At 42.1% G+C, this 16,811-nt stretch overlaps 2 protein-coding genes and 1 non-coding gene across 7 annotated transcripts in view; 1 reads left to right on the plus strand and 2 right to left on the minus strand.

The window, feature by feature from the left end:
- LOC101270095 (NACHT, LRR and PYD domains-containing protein 7) overlaps nucleotides 1–12,678 on the minus strand; it is a 62,610-nt gene extending 49,932 nt beyond the window's left edge. For 3 of the 4 annotated variants that reach the window (XM_033411898.2, XM_033411897.2, XM_049703384.1), the window contains exons 1-2: nucleotides 11,220–12,678; nucleotides 9,849–10,019 (exon numbers count right to left, since the gene is read on the minus strand). In XM_033411898.2, coding sequence (XP_033267789.1) covers nucleotides 9,849–10,019; nucleotides 11,220–12,658 — 1,610 coding nt within the window. In that variant the 5' untranslated portion in view covers nucleotides 12,659–12,678. The remainder of the gene's footprint in view (nucleotides 1–9,848; nucleotides 10,020–11,219) is intronic. The other variant, XM_049703385.1, reaches the window with a different exon arrangement.
- Nucleotides 83–189, plus strand: LOC117197959 (U6 spliceosomal RNA). The gene has a single exon (XR_004478868.1). It is a non-coding gene; the product is annotated as a U6 spliceosomal RNA (small nuclear RNA).
- Nucleotide 12,679: 1 nt separating the features above from the next.
- Nucleotides 12,680–16,811, minus strand: part of GP6 (glycoprotein VI platelet) — a 41,257-nt gene continuing 37,125 nt past the window's right edge. For both annotated transcript variants that reach the window (XM_033411920.2, XM_033411919.2), the window contains one exon: nucleotides 12,680–12,815. In XM_033411920.2, the coding sequence (XP_033267811.1) occupies nucleotides 12,802–12,815 (14 nt within the window). In that variant the 3' untranslated portion in view covers nucleotides 12,680–12,801. The remainder of the gene's footprint in view (nucleotides 12,816–16,811) is intronic.

Raw genomic sequence — 16,811 nt, forward strand, 5'->3', positions numbered from 1 at the left:
GTGCTCCGCAACGGGAGAGGCCACAACAGTGAGAGGCCCGCGTACCGCAAAAAAAAAAAAAAAAAAAAAAAAGAGTTGTTTGGTGTTCACTTCAGTAGTACCTATACTAAAATTGGAATGATACAGAGAAGATTAGCATAACCCCGGTGCAAGGATGACAAGCAAATTTGTGAAGCATTCCATATTTTTCATAAAAACCAAACAGAGAACACAAGTATAATACAAAAGAAAATCAAACCACAAAAGGAAAGACAAAAAGAAAAAGGAAGGGACAAAGAAGAAATACAAAATCAATGGGAAAACAAGGTTTAAAATGGCAATAGGGCTTCCCTGGTGGCGCAGTGGTTGAGAGTCCTCCTGCCGATGCAGGGCACACGGGTTCATGCCCCGGTCCGGAAAGATCCCACATGCCGCGGAGCGGCTGGGCCCGTGAGCCGTGGCTGCTGAGCCTGCGCGTCCGGAGCACAGGCTCCGCAACGGGAGAGGCCACAAAAAAAAAAAAAAAAAAAGGCAATAAATACAAATCTATTAATAATTACCTTAAATGTCAAGGGACTAAACATTCCAATCAAAAACACAGAGTGGGGGCTTCCCTGATGGCTCAGCGGTTAAGAATTCGCCTGCCAATACAGGGGACACGGGTTCAAGCCCTGGTCTAGGAGCATCCCACATGCCGTGGAGCAACTAAGCCCATGCGCCACAACTACTAAGCCTATGCGCCACAACTACTAAGCCTGTGCTCTAGAGCCCATGAGCCACAACTACTGAGCCCACATGCCACAATTACTGAAGCCCACACTCTGCAACAAGAGAAACCACCGCAATGAGAAGCCCGCACGCAGCAACAAGGACCCAACGCAGCCAAAAATAAATTAATTTTTTTAAAAAAGATAACTATCCTTTAAAAAAAAAAAACACAGAGTGGCAGATTGGATGAAAACAAGAGCCTACAATATACTGCCTATGAGAGACCCACTTAAGGGCAAAGGACATACATAGATTCAAAGTGAGGGGATGGAAAAAGATATTTCATGCAAACAGAAATGACAAGAAAGCAAGGGTAGCAGTACTCAGACAAAACAGACTTTAAAACAAAGGCTATAAAGAAAGATAAAGGACACTATATAATGATAAAAGGATCATTGCAAGAAAAAGCTATTATACTCATCAACGTATGTGTACCCAATATAGGAGTGCCCAAATACATACAACAAACAGTAACAGACATAAAGGGAGAAATTGACGGGAATACAATAACAGTAGGAGACTTTAACACCACAGTGACATCAATGGACAGATTTTCTAGACAGAGAATCAATAAAGCAACAGAGATCCTAAATGATACAATAGAAGAGTTAGACTTAATTGACATTTTCAGTACATTACATCCCCCTCCCCAAAAAAACAGAATACACATTCTTTTCAAGTACTCATGGAACAGTCTCTAGGATTGACCACATACTAGGGCACAAAAGAAGCCAACACATTTAAGAGTATAGAAATTATTTCAAGCATCTTTTCTGACCACAAAGGCATGAAAGTAGAAATCAACAACAGAAAAAGAAACAAGAAAAAACAATTACATGGAGAATAAACAAGTTGCTACTAAAAAAACCAATTGGTCAATGATGAAATCAAAGAAGAAATTTTAAAATACCTGAGACAAATGACAGTGAAAACAACCCTGCAAGGGCTTCCCTGGTGGCGCAGTGGTTGAGAGTCCGCCTGCTGGTGCAGGGGACACGGGTTCGTGCCCCAGTCCAGGAAGATCCCACATGCCGCGGAGCGGCTAGGCCCGTGAGCCATGGCTGCTGAGCCTGCGTGTCCAGAGCCTGTGCTCCGCAACGGGAGAGGCCACAACAGTGAGAGGCCCGCGTACTGCAAAAAAAAAAAAAAACCTGCAAAATCTATGGCACACAGCAAAAGCAGTTCTTAGAGGGAAGTTCATAGTGATACAGGCCTTCAAGAAACAAGCTAAATCTAAAATAAACAACCTAACCCACCACCTAAAAGAATTAGAAAAAAAGAACAAAACCTAACCTAAAATCAGCAGAAGGAAGGAAATAAAGATCAGAGAGAAAATAAATTAAATAGAGATTAAAAATAGAAAAAAATCAATAAAACCAAGAGTTGGTTCTCTGAAGGAGTAAACAACATTGACAAACCTCTGGCCAGGCTTAACAAGAAGAAAAGAGAAGACCCAAATAAACAAAAGAAATGAAACATGAGAAATCACAACTGATACTGCAGAAATACAAAACAACATAAGAGAATGCTAGGAACAATTGTATGCCAACAAATTTGATAACCTAGAAGAAACAAACAAGTTTCTAGAAACATACAGCCCACCAAAACTGAATCAAAAAGAAATAGATAATTTGAACAAACTGATCACTAGAAATGAAATAGAATTCGTAATTTTTAAAACTCCCTACAAACACAAGTCCATGACCAGATGGCTCCACAGGTGAATTCTACCGAACAAACGAAGAACTTATACCGATCCTTCTCAAACTCTTCCAAAAGAATGAAGAGGAAGGAACACTCCCAAAGACATTCTATGAAGCCACAATCACCCTGATACCAAAACCAGACAAAGACACCACCAAAAAAAAGAAAATGACAGGCCAATATCTTTGATGAATATGGATGCAAACATTCTCAAAATATTAGCAAACCAAATCCAACAACAGATAAAAAAGGTCATACACCACAACCAAGTTAAATTCATCCCAGGGTCACAAGGATCATTCAACATATGCAAAATCAATGTGATACACCATATCAACAAAAGAAAAGACAAAAAATACATAATCGTCTCAATAGATGCAGAAAAAGCATTTGATAAAATTCAACACCCGTTCATGATAAAAACTTACAAAAGTGGGTATAGAGGGAACATCTCAACATAATAAAAGCTATTTATAACAAACCCACAGTCAATATAATACTCAATGGTGAAAAGCTGAAACCCTTTCCACTAAAATCTGAAACAAGAATAGGATGCCCACTCTCACTTCTATTCAACATAGTATTGGGAGTCCTAGCCACAGAAATCAGACAAGAAAAAGAAATAAAAGTAATCCAAATTGGAAGGGAAGAGGTAAAATTGTCACTACATGAGGATGACATACTATATATAAAAAAAACCCTAAAGACTCCACACAAAAACTACTAGAACTGATCAACAAATTCAGCAAGGTAGCATGATACAAGATTAACATACAGAAATCGGTTGCATTTTTTTACACTAACAATGAAATGTAAACAAATGTAAACAAACAATCCCTTTTTAAATCACATTTAAGAAGTAAAATACTTAGAAATAAACCTCACCAAGGAGGTGAAAGACATATATGCTGAGATCTACAAAACATTAATAAAGGAAACTGAAGACGATTCAAAGAAATGGAAAGATACCCCATGCTCTTGGATTTGAAGAATTAATATAGCTAAATTGGCCATACTACCCAAAGCAATCTACAGATTCAATGCGATCACTATCAAATTATCCATGACACTTTTCACAGAATTAGAACAAATAATCCTAAAATTTATGCAGAACCACAAAAGACCCAGAATTTCCAGAGCAATCCTGAGGAAAAAGAAAAATCAGGAGGCATAACCATCCCAGACTTCAGACAATACTACAAAGCTACAGTAATCAAAATAGCATGGTACGGGCACAAAAAAACAGACATATACACAAAGAAAGAAAACTACAAGCCAATATCACTGATGAACATAGATGCAAAAATCCTCAACAAAATACTAGCAAACAGAATCCAACAGCACATGAAAAGGATTATACACCATGATCAAGTGGGGTTTATTCCAGGAATGCAAGGATTCTTCAATATATGCAAATCAATCAACGTGATACACCATATTAACAAATTGAAGGAGAAAAACCATATGATCATCTCAATAGATGCAGAGAAAGCTTTCAACAAAATTCAACACCCATTTATGATCAAAACCCCACAGAAAGTAGGCATAGAGGGAACTTTCCTCAACATAATAAAGGCCATGTATGACAAACCCACAGCGAACATCGTCCTCAATGGTGAAAAACTGAAACCATTTCCACTAAGATCAGGAACGACACAAGGTTGCCCACTCTCACCACTCTTATTCAACATAGTTTTGGAAGTTCTAGCCACAGCAATCAGAGAAGAAAAAGAAATAAAAGGAATCCAAATTGGAAAAGAATAAGTAAAGCTGTCACTGTTTGCAGATGACATGATACTATACATAGAGAATCCTAAAGATGCTACCAGAAAACTACTAGAGCCAATCAGTGAATTTGGTAAAGTAGCAGGATACAAAATTAATGCACAGAAATCTCTGGCATTCTTACACACAAATGATGAAAAATCTGAAAGTGAAATTAAGGAAACACTCCCATTTACCACTACAGCAAAAAGAATAAAATATCTAGGAATAAACCTACCTAAGGAGACAAAAGACCTGTATGCAGAAAATTATAAGACACTGATGAAAGAAATTAAAGATGATACAAATAGATGGAGAGATATACCATGTTCTTGGATTGGAAGAATCAACATTGTGAAAATGGCTCTACTACCCAAAGCAATCTACAGATTCAATGCAATCCCTATCAAACTGCCACTGGCATTTTTTACAGAACTAGAACAAAAAATTTCACAATTTGTATGGAAATGCAAAAGACCCCGAATAGCCAAAGCAATCTTGAGAACGAGAAATGGAGCTGGAGGAATCAGGCTCCCTGACTTCAGACTACACTACAAAGCTACAGTAATCAAGACAGTATGGTACTGGCACAAAAACAGAAATATAGATCAATGGAACAGGACAGAAAGCCCAGAGATAAACCCATGCACATATGGTCACCTTATCTTTGATAAAGGAGGCAAGAATATACAGTGGAGAAAAGACAGCCTCTTCAATAAGTTGTGCTGGGAAAACTGGATAGGTACATGTAAAAGTATGAAATTAGAACACTCCCTAACACCATACACAAAAATAAAATCAAAATGGATTTTTAAAAAAATGGATTAAAGGCCTAAATGTAAGGCCAGACACTATAAAACTCTTAGAGGAAAACATAGGCAGAACACTCTGTGACATAAATCACAGCAAGATCCTTTTTGACCCACCTCCTAGAGAAATGGAAATAAAAGCAAAAATAAACAAATGGGACCTAATGAAACTTAAAAGCTTTTGCACAGCAAAGGAAACCATAAACAAGACCAAGACAACCCTCAGAATGGGAGAAAATATTTGCAAATAAAGCAACTGACAAAGGATTAATCTCAAAAATATACAAGCAGCTCATGCAGCTCAATAACAAAAGAACAAACAACCCAATCCAAAAATGGGCAGAAGACCTAAATAGATAGGAACAAACAGACATAAAGGATAGATAGGGAGGGAGGGAGATGCAAGAGGGAAGAGATATGGGAACATATGTATATGTATAACTGATTCACTTTGTTGTAAAGCAGAAACTAACACACCATTGTAAAGCAATTATACTCCAATAAAGATGTTAAAAAAAAAACCAGACATACAGATCATTGGAACAGAATAGAAAGCCCAGAAATAAACCCATATACCTACAGTCAATCTTCAACAAAGGAGGCAAGAATATACAATGGGAAAAAGTCTCTTCAGCAAATGGTGTTGGAAAAATTCGACAGCTGCATGCAAACCAATGAAGTTAGAACACACCCACACACCATACACAAAAAAACTCAAAATGGTTTAAAGACATGAACGTAAGACATGACACCATAAAACTCCTAGAAGAGAACATAGGCAAAACATACTGACATAAATCATACCAACATTTTCTTTGATCAGTCTCCCAAGGCAATAAAAATAAAAGCAAAAATAAGCAAATGAGACCTAATCAAACTTACAAGCTTTTGCACAGCAAAGGAAACCATAAACAAAATGAAAAGACAACCTACAGAATGGGAGAAAATACTTGCAAACAATACGACCAACAAGGGCTTAATTTCCAAAGTACACAACTCATACAACTCAATAAACAACAACAACAAAAACAACCCAATTGATAAATGGACAGAAAACCTAAATAGACATTTGTGCAAAGAAGATATACAGGGCTTCCCTGGTGGCCCAGTGGTTGAGAGTCCGCCTGCCAATGCAGGGGACACGGGTTCATGCCCCGGCCCGGGAAGATCTCACATGCCGTGGAGCGGCTGGGCCCGTGAGCCATGGCCGCTGAGCCTGCGCGTCCGGAGCCTGTGCTCCACAACGGGAGAGGCCACAACAATAAGAGGCCCACGTACCACAAAAAAAAAAAAAAAAAAAAAAAAGACATACAGATGGCCAATACACACATGAAAAGATGCTCATCATCGCTAATTATTAGAGAAATGCAAATCAAAGCTATAATGAGGTACCACTTCACACCGGTCAGAATGGCCTTCATTAAAAAGTCTACAAATAACAAATGCTGGAGGAGGTGTGGAGAAAAGGGAACCCTCCTACACTGTTGGTGGGAATGTAAATTGGTGCAGTCACTATGGAAAACAGTATGGAAGGTCCTTAAAAAACTAAAAATAGAGTTACCACATGATGCAGCAATCCCATTCCAGGACATATATCCAGACAAAACTATAGTTCAAAAAGATACATGCACCCCTGTGTTCATAACAGCACTATTTACAATAGCACAGACAGGGAAACAACCTAAATGTCCATCGACAGATGAATGGGTAAAGAACTTGGCAGTATATATACAATGGAAAACTACTCAGCCATAAAAAAGAATGAAATAATGCCATTTGCAGCCACACAGATGGATCTAGAGATTATTATGCTAAGTGAAGTAAGCCAAGCAGAGAAAGACCAATACCGTATGATGCCACTTATATGTGCAATCTAAAATATGACACAAACGAACATATTTACGAAACAGAAACAGACTTAGAGACACAGAGAACAGACTGGTGGCTGCCAAAGAGGAGGGGCAGTGGGAGAGGGAAGAACTGGGAGTTTGGGATTAGCAGATACAAACTATTTATATATAGGATAAACAACAAGGTCCTACTGTATAGCAGAGGAAACCATATTCAATATCCTGTAATAAACCATAATGGAAAAGAATATGAAAAAGAATATATATGTATAACTGAATCACTTTGTTGGACACAAGAAATTAACACAATGTTGTAAATCAACTGTACAATAAAATTTTTTTTAAAAAGCGTTGTTTGTTTTTTATTTTCCTGTCATCTAGCATGACTGTAGGATTTTAACTGGGATTTGAATAAATCTTAAGTGGAACCTAACTTTCTCTAATCAAACTCTGGGCTTCAAGAAACATTTCAGTGTTTAAAAAAGATTTTCCCAGCACCTAACTGTGCCACCTTCTTGAGAATAAGACTCTGTCAACCTCATGTTATACAATAATGAAGCTAGCTCATAAGTTTTCCTGTGTAGACAGTAGGAAATAACTGGGGAAAGGACTTTTGTCAGGGCCTCTTTTTAAAGCATGCTTAATCCACCCTAATTTGGGGGGGGGGGGGGAAATCAACATCTGGATTACTGCCTCTTCCTCTACAATCTTACTTCAGATCTTCATTTTCGTTTTTGTTTTTAGAGCTTCTTAACCTGTTTTTTTTAATATAAATTTATTTATTTATTATTTATTTATTTATGGCTGTGTTGGGTCTTCATTGCTGTGCACAGGCTTTCTCTAGTTGCGGCAAGCGGGGCTACTCTTCATTGAGGTGTGCGGGCTTCTCACTGCGGTGGTTTCTCTTGCTGCAGAGCGTGGGCTCTAGGCCCGCGGGCTCAGTAGTTGTGGCGCACGGGCTTAGTTGCTCTGTGGCATGTGGGATCTTCCTGGACCAGGGATCGAATCCATGTCGCCTGCGTTGGCAGGAAGATTCTTAACCACTGCAGCACCAGGAAAGTCCTCTTAATCTGTTTTTATCTAGTACCTCCAAACCTGGCAATTCACCCACACACACACACTATGAAATACTTTTCTCCATAAACAAGCATTTGGTCTTATAACCCTCAACGCTTCACTTTTAGATAATGAACATTCCCTGTGGCTCATTCAGAAGAAGTTCAAAATTAAATTTCAGCACAGCGAGAGCCAGAATAAGGGAGATGCTACTGTTCAAAGCTCCTGCCTAAAGGGTCCTAAACTCTTAGTGGAAAAAATTAAATGTACCTCCTAGTTTTTATCCTCTCATGCACACCTTATGAAACCAGAACAATGTAAACTTTTCAAAGTCATACAGAAGAAACTGCCACCTTTGCTGCCACCAACCTGTGTTAGATGTTTGTGGCCTTGTACACACAAGTCCTATGGCATTCTGAGATGAACCAGATACATGTCACCTGACATCAGCAGGTACAGTCAGCTGACGTTCGGCATAGCAATTTGTCCAAGGAAATAACACAACCTTTCCAGTGGCTTAATTAAGCCTTCTAAGGTATGTTGGTTTGGGGGAAGTTTCAATGTATCTGTGTAATTTTAAACGTAACTTACAAAGTTTATCCCCTGAAGATGTGCTGTGTTTTCCTTTTTTTGTTTGTTTTTTCCTTTGGGGACTAGGGGACTAGACAGCTACATGTAAAAGAATGAAACCAGACCATTTCCTCACACCATATACAAAAATAAACTCAAAATGGATTAAAGATTTAAACTTAAGATCTGAAACCATAAAACTCCAAGAAGAAAACACGCAGTACTCTTTGACGTTGCTCTTAGAAATATTTTTTTGCATCTGTATATTCAGACAAGGAAACCAAAACAGAAAACAAATGGGACTACAAACTGAAAAGCTTTTGCAAAGTGAAGGAAACCAACAAAACAAAAAGGCAATCTACTGAATAGGAGAAGATATTTGCAAAACAATATATCCAGTAAGGGGTTAATATCCCAAATAGAACTCATACAGATTAATATCAAAAAATAAACAATCCGGGCTTCCCTGGTGGCGTGGTGGTTGAGAGTCCGCCTGCCGATGCAGGGGACACGGGTTCATGCCCTGGTCTGGGAGGATCCCACATGCCGCGGAGCGTCTGGGCCCGTGACCCATGGCCGCTGAGCCTGCGCGTCCGGAGCCTGTGCTCCGCAACCGGAAAGGCCACAACGGTGAGAGGCCCGCGTACCGCAAAAAAAATAAATAAATAAAAATAAAAATGGGTGGAGGATCTAAACAGGCATTGTTCGGAAGGAAACATACAGATAGCCAACAGAAAATCACATAAAAATTGTGCTCAGCGTCACTAATTGGGGAAATGCCCATCAAAACCACAATGAGATATCACTTCACCTGACAGAATGGCTATCATCAAAAAGAACATGTGTTGGTTTAAAAGGATGTGCTAATAATCACCTGCCCAGATGACCCACGTCTTAAGTTGCTTCTGCCACAACCTACTCGACTCAGGCTAATTTCTCGATCCCATCCCACACATTAGTCGTAAGTGCACCATTGCTTCATCAACACATTCTTACTCACATATTTGAAACTTTCCTCTCTGGAATATTTCCCCAATTCCCACCCAGTTCTCCTAACATGCATGTGGCTATATTTCCTATAGGCTGAGTTTTGAATACGCCCCACAGCAGATGTATGATAAAGGGTTAGTATCCAAATTCCCGGCCAAATTTCATAAAAATGACTCCACATAATATGATTCTCTAGTTGGAGAATAATATGATTCTCCAACTAGACACACGGCTAGCAACCATTTCATTTCTTTGCACTCTGAGCACCTGGCTGGTCAGAGCCTGGTTGGGCATTCCAATACTGCTCCCACATTTAAAACACCTGGGGATCACCATTGCAAGATCAGCTGCTACTTACACGACTTTCTGGAGATGACAGGTGACATGGGTTATCTGCTCACAAAGAATCCTCACTGAGGACTGACTCAGAAAGCTTTCCCTCACATCCAGGAAGTTCAGGTTCTTGTTTGAACTGAACACAGAGCAGAGATCTGCCCAGAGGTGAAGGGAATGATGGTCGTGCTGTGACCTAGGAGAAAGGCATCGACAAGACCACCTATGAAAAGCACGTACAGGAAAAGCAACAAGAACGGGTAGGCTGCACGGCCAAGAAAAGCATCGGCAACATAAACATGAACCTACTAAATGGGAGAAAATGTCTGCATACTGTATGTCTGATCACCACGGAAACAGAAATCAAAACCACAGTGAGATACCACCTCACACCTGTAAGAATGACTATCATCGGAAAGACAAGTAACGGACTTCCCTGGTGGCGCAGTGGTTAAGAATCCGCCTGCCAATGCAAGGGACATGGGTTCAAGCCCTGGTCCGGGAAGATCCCACGTGCCAGGGAGAAACTAAGCCCGTGCGCCACAACAAGAGAAGCCACCGCGGTGAGAAGCCCGCGCACTGCAACGGAGAGTAGCCCCCACTCGCCACAACCAGAGAAAGCCCGTGCGCAGCAACAAAGACCCAACGCAGCCAAAAAATAAATAAGTAAATTTATTTTATTTTTTAAAAAAGTGGTGAGCTGATCAAAAGGTACAAACACCCAGTTATAAGATAACTAAATCCTGGGATGTAACGTACAGCATGGTGGCTACGTATTAAAACAAATGTTTTGAAAGAATTGGCAGGGAGGGAAGTTATATGAAATGTCTAGAGTGTCCTGAGCCCATTTGCCACATGGAAACTATAATACTACAGTATTGTACTCCAGTATTATAGTATTATAAACTATAATATAAATATAATAACTAATATAATAAAACTATATAATAAATAATATAATATATATAATAAATATAATAATAATATAATTATAATAATAATATAATATATAATTATATTATATATTATAATATAATAATTATAATATAATAATTATAATAATATATAACATATATAATAAAATGATATAATATATAATAAATATAATAATTTATTATAATTTATAATTACAAATTTATAATTTTTATAATATAATAAAACTATAATACTAAAAGTAAGGTTCCAAAGCTCCCATTCCTAATCTGAACATCATGTTTCCCAACTTTAATGGTGAGTTGGCAGAAAGAAATTTCAGCCAGGCATCCCAGAGGATTCTGACCCTAAGCCACAGGGAGTAGTAGGGACTCTGTCCTCTTCCTAAAAGAGTGTGCGCTGAGGCTGAAGACGGGAGAACTAGTAACATTAAAAAATATATATTTTTTTAATGGGTTCTTACCTCTCAACCTGAGCATCTGATTTCAACGTGGTATCATTCTCCAGGAATATCCTCTTTCCTACCTGCAGTGAAATTTTCTGCAGGTTTTGACAATGTTTAAGGCAGAAAGAAGACTGCATCATTTCCAATGTACTTGTCAAGTGGACAGAGATCTCCGTGACGGCGGCCACTGCCTCCTCCACCAGCTCCTCCTCCTGAGATTCATAAAGACAATACAAAACCTCCTTCGTGTCCATGGTTGAGAAGGGTTTCTTCCCCTGGGGCATTGATCTGCATTTCAGTAACTGCTGCTTGACCTCCATGGATACCAGGCAGCCAAAAGTCGTCTCCAGCTCCATGGCCCTTTCTTTGTTGGAGAGGCCAAATACGAAGTAGCCCACCTGGGTCAGGCTGGGGTTCTTCAGTCTTCCTTCCTTGGACAGCAGCTTCTGCACATCCCCAATGTGGCACCTGTGGCCACCCACGTCCTCCTTCTCCGTCTCCAAGACGTAGAACATGGCGGCCAGGAACTGCTGGACGCTGAGGTGGATGAAAGAGTAGCAGGCCTCACAGTCTTTGCTCTTCCGGAGAATATTCTTGTCCAGGAAAGGACGGAGGGCAGACTCCTGTACCCCAAGTCTCCTGAGGTCTTCTCCATCGAACACAGATGTCTGTGTCCATACGCCCTCAGCGGCCAAGAGGCACACAGACTTCAGCGGAGCTTGGAGACAGTCCCTGGGGCAGCTGCTGCGAGCTGCTGTGAACTGGCTGCAGAGAAAACGCAGGAACAGGGACGTGGTGGTCCGGCAGGTCGAGGCAGGGTCCTCCCCCCTCTCCATCTGCCGCTTCAGACACGTGCAGACAATCCAGCACACGGCAGGCGCGGAGCCCATGTGGAACAGAGCTGCGTTCTCCCTCATCAACTCGAACGCTCGCAGGGCTTGCGTCTCCTTTGCAAAGTGTTTCAGGAAATACGCCTTCCTGTCCAGCTCCAAGAACCCCTCGATCTCTATGAAGAGTGGCTGTCCAACCAAGAGCCGGAGCCCCCTCAGGGCCCCCGGTCGAGTGGTGATCACCAAAGTGGACCTGGGTAACATCTTTCTCTTCAGCAAACTCCCCAGGAGGACGGGCACTGGCTTCTGCTTCTTCCAGTCGCCGCATATGTCATGGATGAGCGCCCCCGAGGGGACCCTCAGCTCATCAAAGCCATCAACGACGAACAGGATTTTCCGTGCTTGGGTGAGGATCCCTGGAATGGCATCCTGCAAATCCGGCCTGTTCGCAGATATCAGCTCTGCAAAAGTGCACGTCCCCTTGTGGTTGAGGTCCTTGCAGCTGAGATAGAAGGCGGAATTGGATGTCTCTGCCTGGTCGTCCTGTGTCCAGTCCAGCATCAGCTGTTTGGCCACTGTGGTTTTCCCGACACCGGCAGGACCATGCAGCACCACTGTAAGTGGCATCGACTGTATGGACGTTTGGGGCTTCAAGTATGATATCAATTTTGGGCTTCTCTGGGTAATGTTGTGGAAACCACCATCATCTCCTGGCCAAAGTGTATTCTTCCAGATAGAAAATTTCTCCATCGTGTTTCTCTCTCTCCTCTTCACCTATATTGATCTGTAATGGGAGAGAATTGAGGTACCAGTGATTACACTTAGCTGGAAAATTCATACTGTAAAGGACCAGCGTCAGGGAGGAAGTGATGTTCCTCTACCCTTCTGGGCTCTTCTGGCTGGTCTAAGAATTAAATTGACATGAGATGGATTGACAAGAAAAAAAAACAAAATTTTAATAATATATACATGACCCAGGAACACTGAATTACTCACCAAAATGGCTGAATCCCTCACCTTAAATACCATCTCAGCTAAACAAAAGAAGGAAGATGTTGAAGGTAATGGTTTGGGATTTCAAAGGGGAGGAAGGAAATACACTTGGAAATGGAAAAGCAAATATTTACTGGGCCAGCAGGAACCATGGGACCCAGAGTGCACTCTGGTCTCCAGATCCCGCTGAGTTTCCCCACGACCCTTAGCCCACGTTTTTTGCAGACATCTCTGGTGACAGCTCTGTTCCGGGAATAGGGTCTCTATCTAAAGTCTTAAGGTGGTTAAGAGGAAGTCAAAGTTTCTTCCTGAGTAGTTTGGGCCTCGATCATTTCAGCTTGAAATAATCTGCAGGCCAAAGAGACATTTTGGGGTGGTTAAGTTTTGCTCCCCTACACCAGAAATGAGGAGGCAAGAAGAGGAAAATTACCACGCACACGACCGAACACCAAAGCTACGACTATAAGACAGTAGTTCCCTGGCGGTCCAGTGGCTAAGACTCCAATGCAGGGGGTGTGGGTTCGATCCCTGATAGGGGAACTCAGATCCTGCACGCTGCATGGCCAAAGGAAAAAAAAAAAAAAAAGGGGTAGTAGTTCTCCACCTGCGTTTTCTAACCCCCAAGTCTCCTTTTGCCTCTTCCAATGATACCTAGCAGGGCCCTGTGGGGCTCCTGGGCACCAAGCCTTTCTGTGTCCCCCCATTTCTTGATCACAGGAAATAGCCTTCATTCAGCCTCCATGACCTTCCCTGGGTTCCAAGAAGCAGATTCAAGCAGTTGTTAATTAGGGGGAGGGAGGGGATGTGAGACCAGGGAGAAAGGGTCAAGGGAAACATTTGTGCAGCCTGGGGGCAAGGTCCTGGTTCCCCATCAAGGAATACATACAACAACATCTCTGAGCTGTTTTGCAGATACTGAAACCCCTCCAGGTGGGAGAAGTTAACAGTTAATGATGATATGCTGCCCAAAAGCAGGTACACCCCAGACCAGTTGTAACTTGAAGGTTGATGAAGCTGACTTCCACTTACCTCACTACCAACCAGTCAGAAGAAATGTCCATGAGCTGATCACGGCCTCTTTGAACCATTACTATAAAACTTCTCACTACCCTCTCCAAGGGGGTGGGGGGGGGCACAGTTTTGAGGGCATGAGCCCGCTGTGGCCCCCTTGGCCTGGCAAAGCAATAAAGGTATTCTTTTCTACTTCACTCAAAACTCTGTCTCCGAGATTTAATTCGGTATCGGGGTAGAGGCCAGATGCAGCTGCACTAGCTTTGAGTTATCTATTCTTTGCACTGTGAACGCTTCGTTAAACCCACATGGGTGAAAGCTCAACCCACAGGGCTATCTGTGCTTCCTAGATTAGACATTATTGTAGATAAAGAGAACTTTAAGTATTGAGTCTACTTTATTTTTATTATGGTAAAATACACAACATTTTTAACCACTTTAACGTGTACGATTCAGTGGCATTGAAAACATGTTCAGAGCTATGCAACCCCATCACCACTATTTAGTTCGAAGACTTTCATCGCCCCAAACAGACACCCCATATGCATCAAGCATTCATTCCCCATTTCCCCCTTCCCCAGTCCATGGCCATCAATCACCTGCATTCTGTCTTGGTGCATTTATCTATTGGGCACATTTCACATATGTGGAATTATAAAATGTGGCCTTCTGTGTCTGGCTTCCTTCCCTTAGCATAATATGTGAGTTTCATAGAGACTCTACTATTAAGTCTGTATTGCCTTCTTGGCTCATCCATCTTAAACTGTGACGTCAAAAGTAAACCTCGGGCTTCCCTGGTGGCGCAGTGGTTGACAGTCCGCCTGCCGATGCAGGAGGACACGGGTCCTCCTGGTCCGGGAGGATCCCACATGCCGCGGAGCGGCTGGGCCCGTGAGCCATGGCCACTAAGCCTGCGCGTCCGGAGCCTGTGCTCCGCAACGGGAGAGACCACAATGGGGAGAGGCCCAAGTACCGAAAAAAAAAAATAAAAAGTAAACCCGAAGAATCCACACGCCATTAGAAGTGATTGAATTGCTCAGGTCTCTATGCTGGGGGGAGGAGTTACATACGTAAACACCAAATACCCAAGAATAAGTCTAGGATCACGCATCCCATCTCTCCCTTGAGAGCCACAAGTCTGTAATAAAAAAAAATGTTGGGGTTAGGACTCCGCGTTTTCACTGCCAAGGGCCTGTGTTCAATCCCTGGTCAGGGAACTAAGATCCCACAAGCTGCGCCACGTGGCGCACCCCAAAAAAAAAAGAAAGAAAGAAAAGAAATCATCAGTAAATGGAGAAATAACATTCAGGAGTTGGCAGGCTCTGTATTACAGTATCCGTTCTTTCCAAATTGTTCTACAGCTTCCATTGTAGGGGAGCAAAACTTGGTGCCCCAAAACGTCTCTGGAGCACGTGCGTTATCTCGAGCTGAAAACAATGGAGGCCCAAAAGACTCAGGAAGAAACTATGACTTTCCCCCTAACTTCCTAAAAAATTTTAGACAGAGGGTCTCTTCTTGGAATAGAGCTGCCACCAGAGGTATATGCAAAGAACACGAGCTAAGGGTGGCAGGGGAAACTCAGCAGGGCCTGGAGATCAGAGGCCACTCTACGTTCCAGCCTGGCCCAGCAAACACTTGTTTACCAAACATTCGCTTTTCAGTCTTCAGGTGAATTGCCTTTCTCCCCTTTGAAGTCCCAAACCGCTACCCACAACATCCCCTTTTGTCTTGAGAAATGGAATATTTCCTGCCATATCGGTAAACAAAGGATGTCACAGTCATCAGCGATTACAGCCACCAGCCACCAGTGAGCTGGTGAGCCCTGAGGGAACTCAGGAAGGAAACAAAGGATACCCGCCATCTAGCAGCCAGCAGACTGCAGCCACTCCCCACAGTGAGTCCTGAGGGAACTCAGGATGAGAAAACGGGGGATACTGACCTCAGCCGAGGTGCCTGTCAAAGGAATGGTTTCAGTGAGCCCAGACTCTTGCATCTTCCCATACACAGAAAAGTGCTAAGTGCCTTAACTCGAGGTGTCTGCTTTTCTTTTATTAAGAGTAATCTTTTGTTCCTACCACCTGCCCTTTGTTGCAAAACTCCTGTATATCCTAGCTCCCCCCTCACCTCCTCAGAGCAGTTCTCTCAGGGTTACTTGACACCCTGACTCCCAGGCTTGAAGTCCTCAGCAAATCCCCCAAATATAACATAACTCTCAACCTTTAGGTGGTGAAAATATTTTTTTGGTCGACAGTCTTTAGCTGAAGATGGTACTTAAGGTAAGGGTTTGGGCCATTATGGCCAGTTATGCAGTCTCCCTGACTCTCTCCCATTTATACATATGGTGCTAAACAACTGTCAGATTTTTTTCTTGTTTATCAGTCCCAGGTCAATTCTTAGGCCAGCCAGAAGAACCTAGAAGGGTGGAGGAACAGTTCTTCCTCCCTGACATATTAAAACAAGATAAAACTCAATGGAAAGAAATCAAAAGATGTGGAAAAGGCACTTCAAAAAAGGAACGGCCAAATAGCCAATAAGCATATTGAGACCTTCAACCTCGTTAGACTTCAGAGAAATGCAAATTAAGAACCTGATGAACAGAAAAAACGACACCCCCATCAGAATGGTTAAAATTAAAGACGGGCACAAGCACGTCACACAATGAAGGACAACTCTTACATGCTGGCATGAGTTAAACGGAGAAAACAGGGACTTCCCTGGTGGCCCAGTGGTTGAGAATCCGCCTGCCAATGCAGGGGACACGGGTTCGAGCCTTGGT

Source organism: Orcinus orca, chromosome 20 (assembly GCF_937001465.1).
Source record: "Orcinus orca chromosome 20, mOrcOrc1.1, whole genome shotgun sequence".
NCBI lineage: Eukaryota > Metazoa > Chordata > Mammalia > Artiodactyla > Delphinidae > Orcinus > Orcinus orca.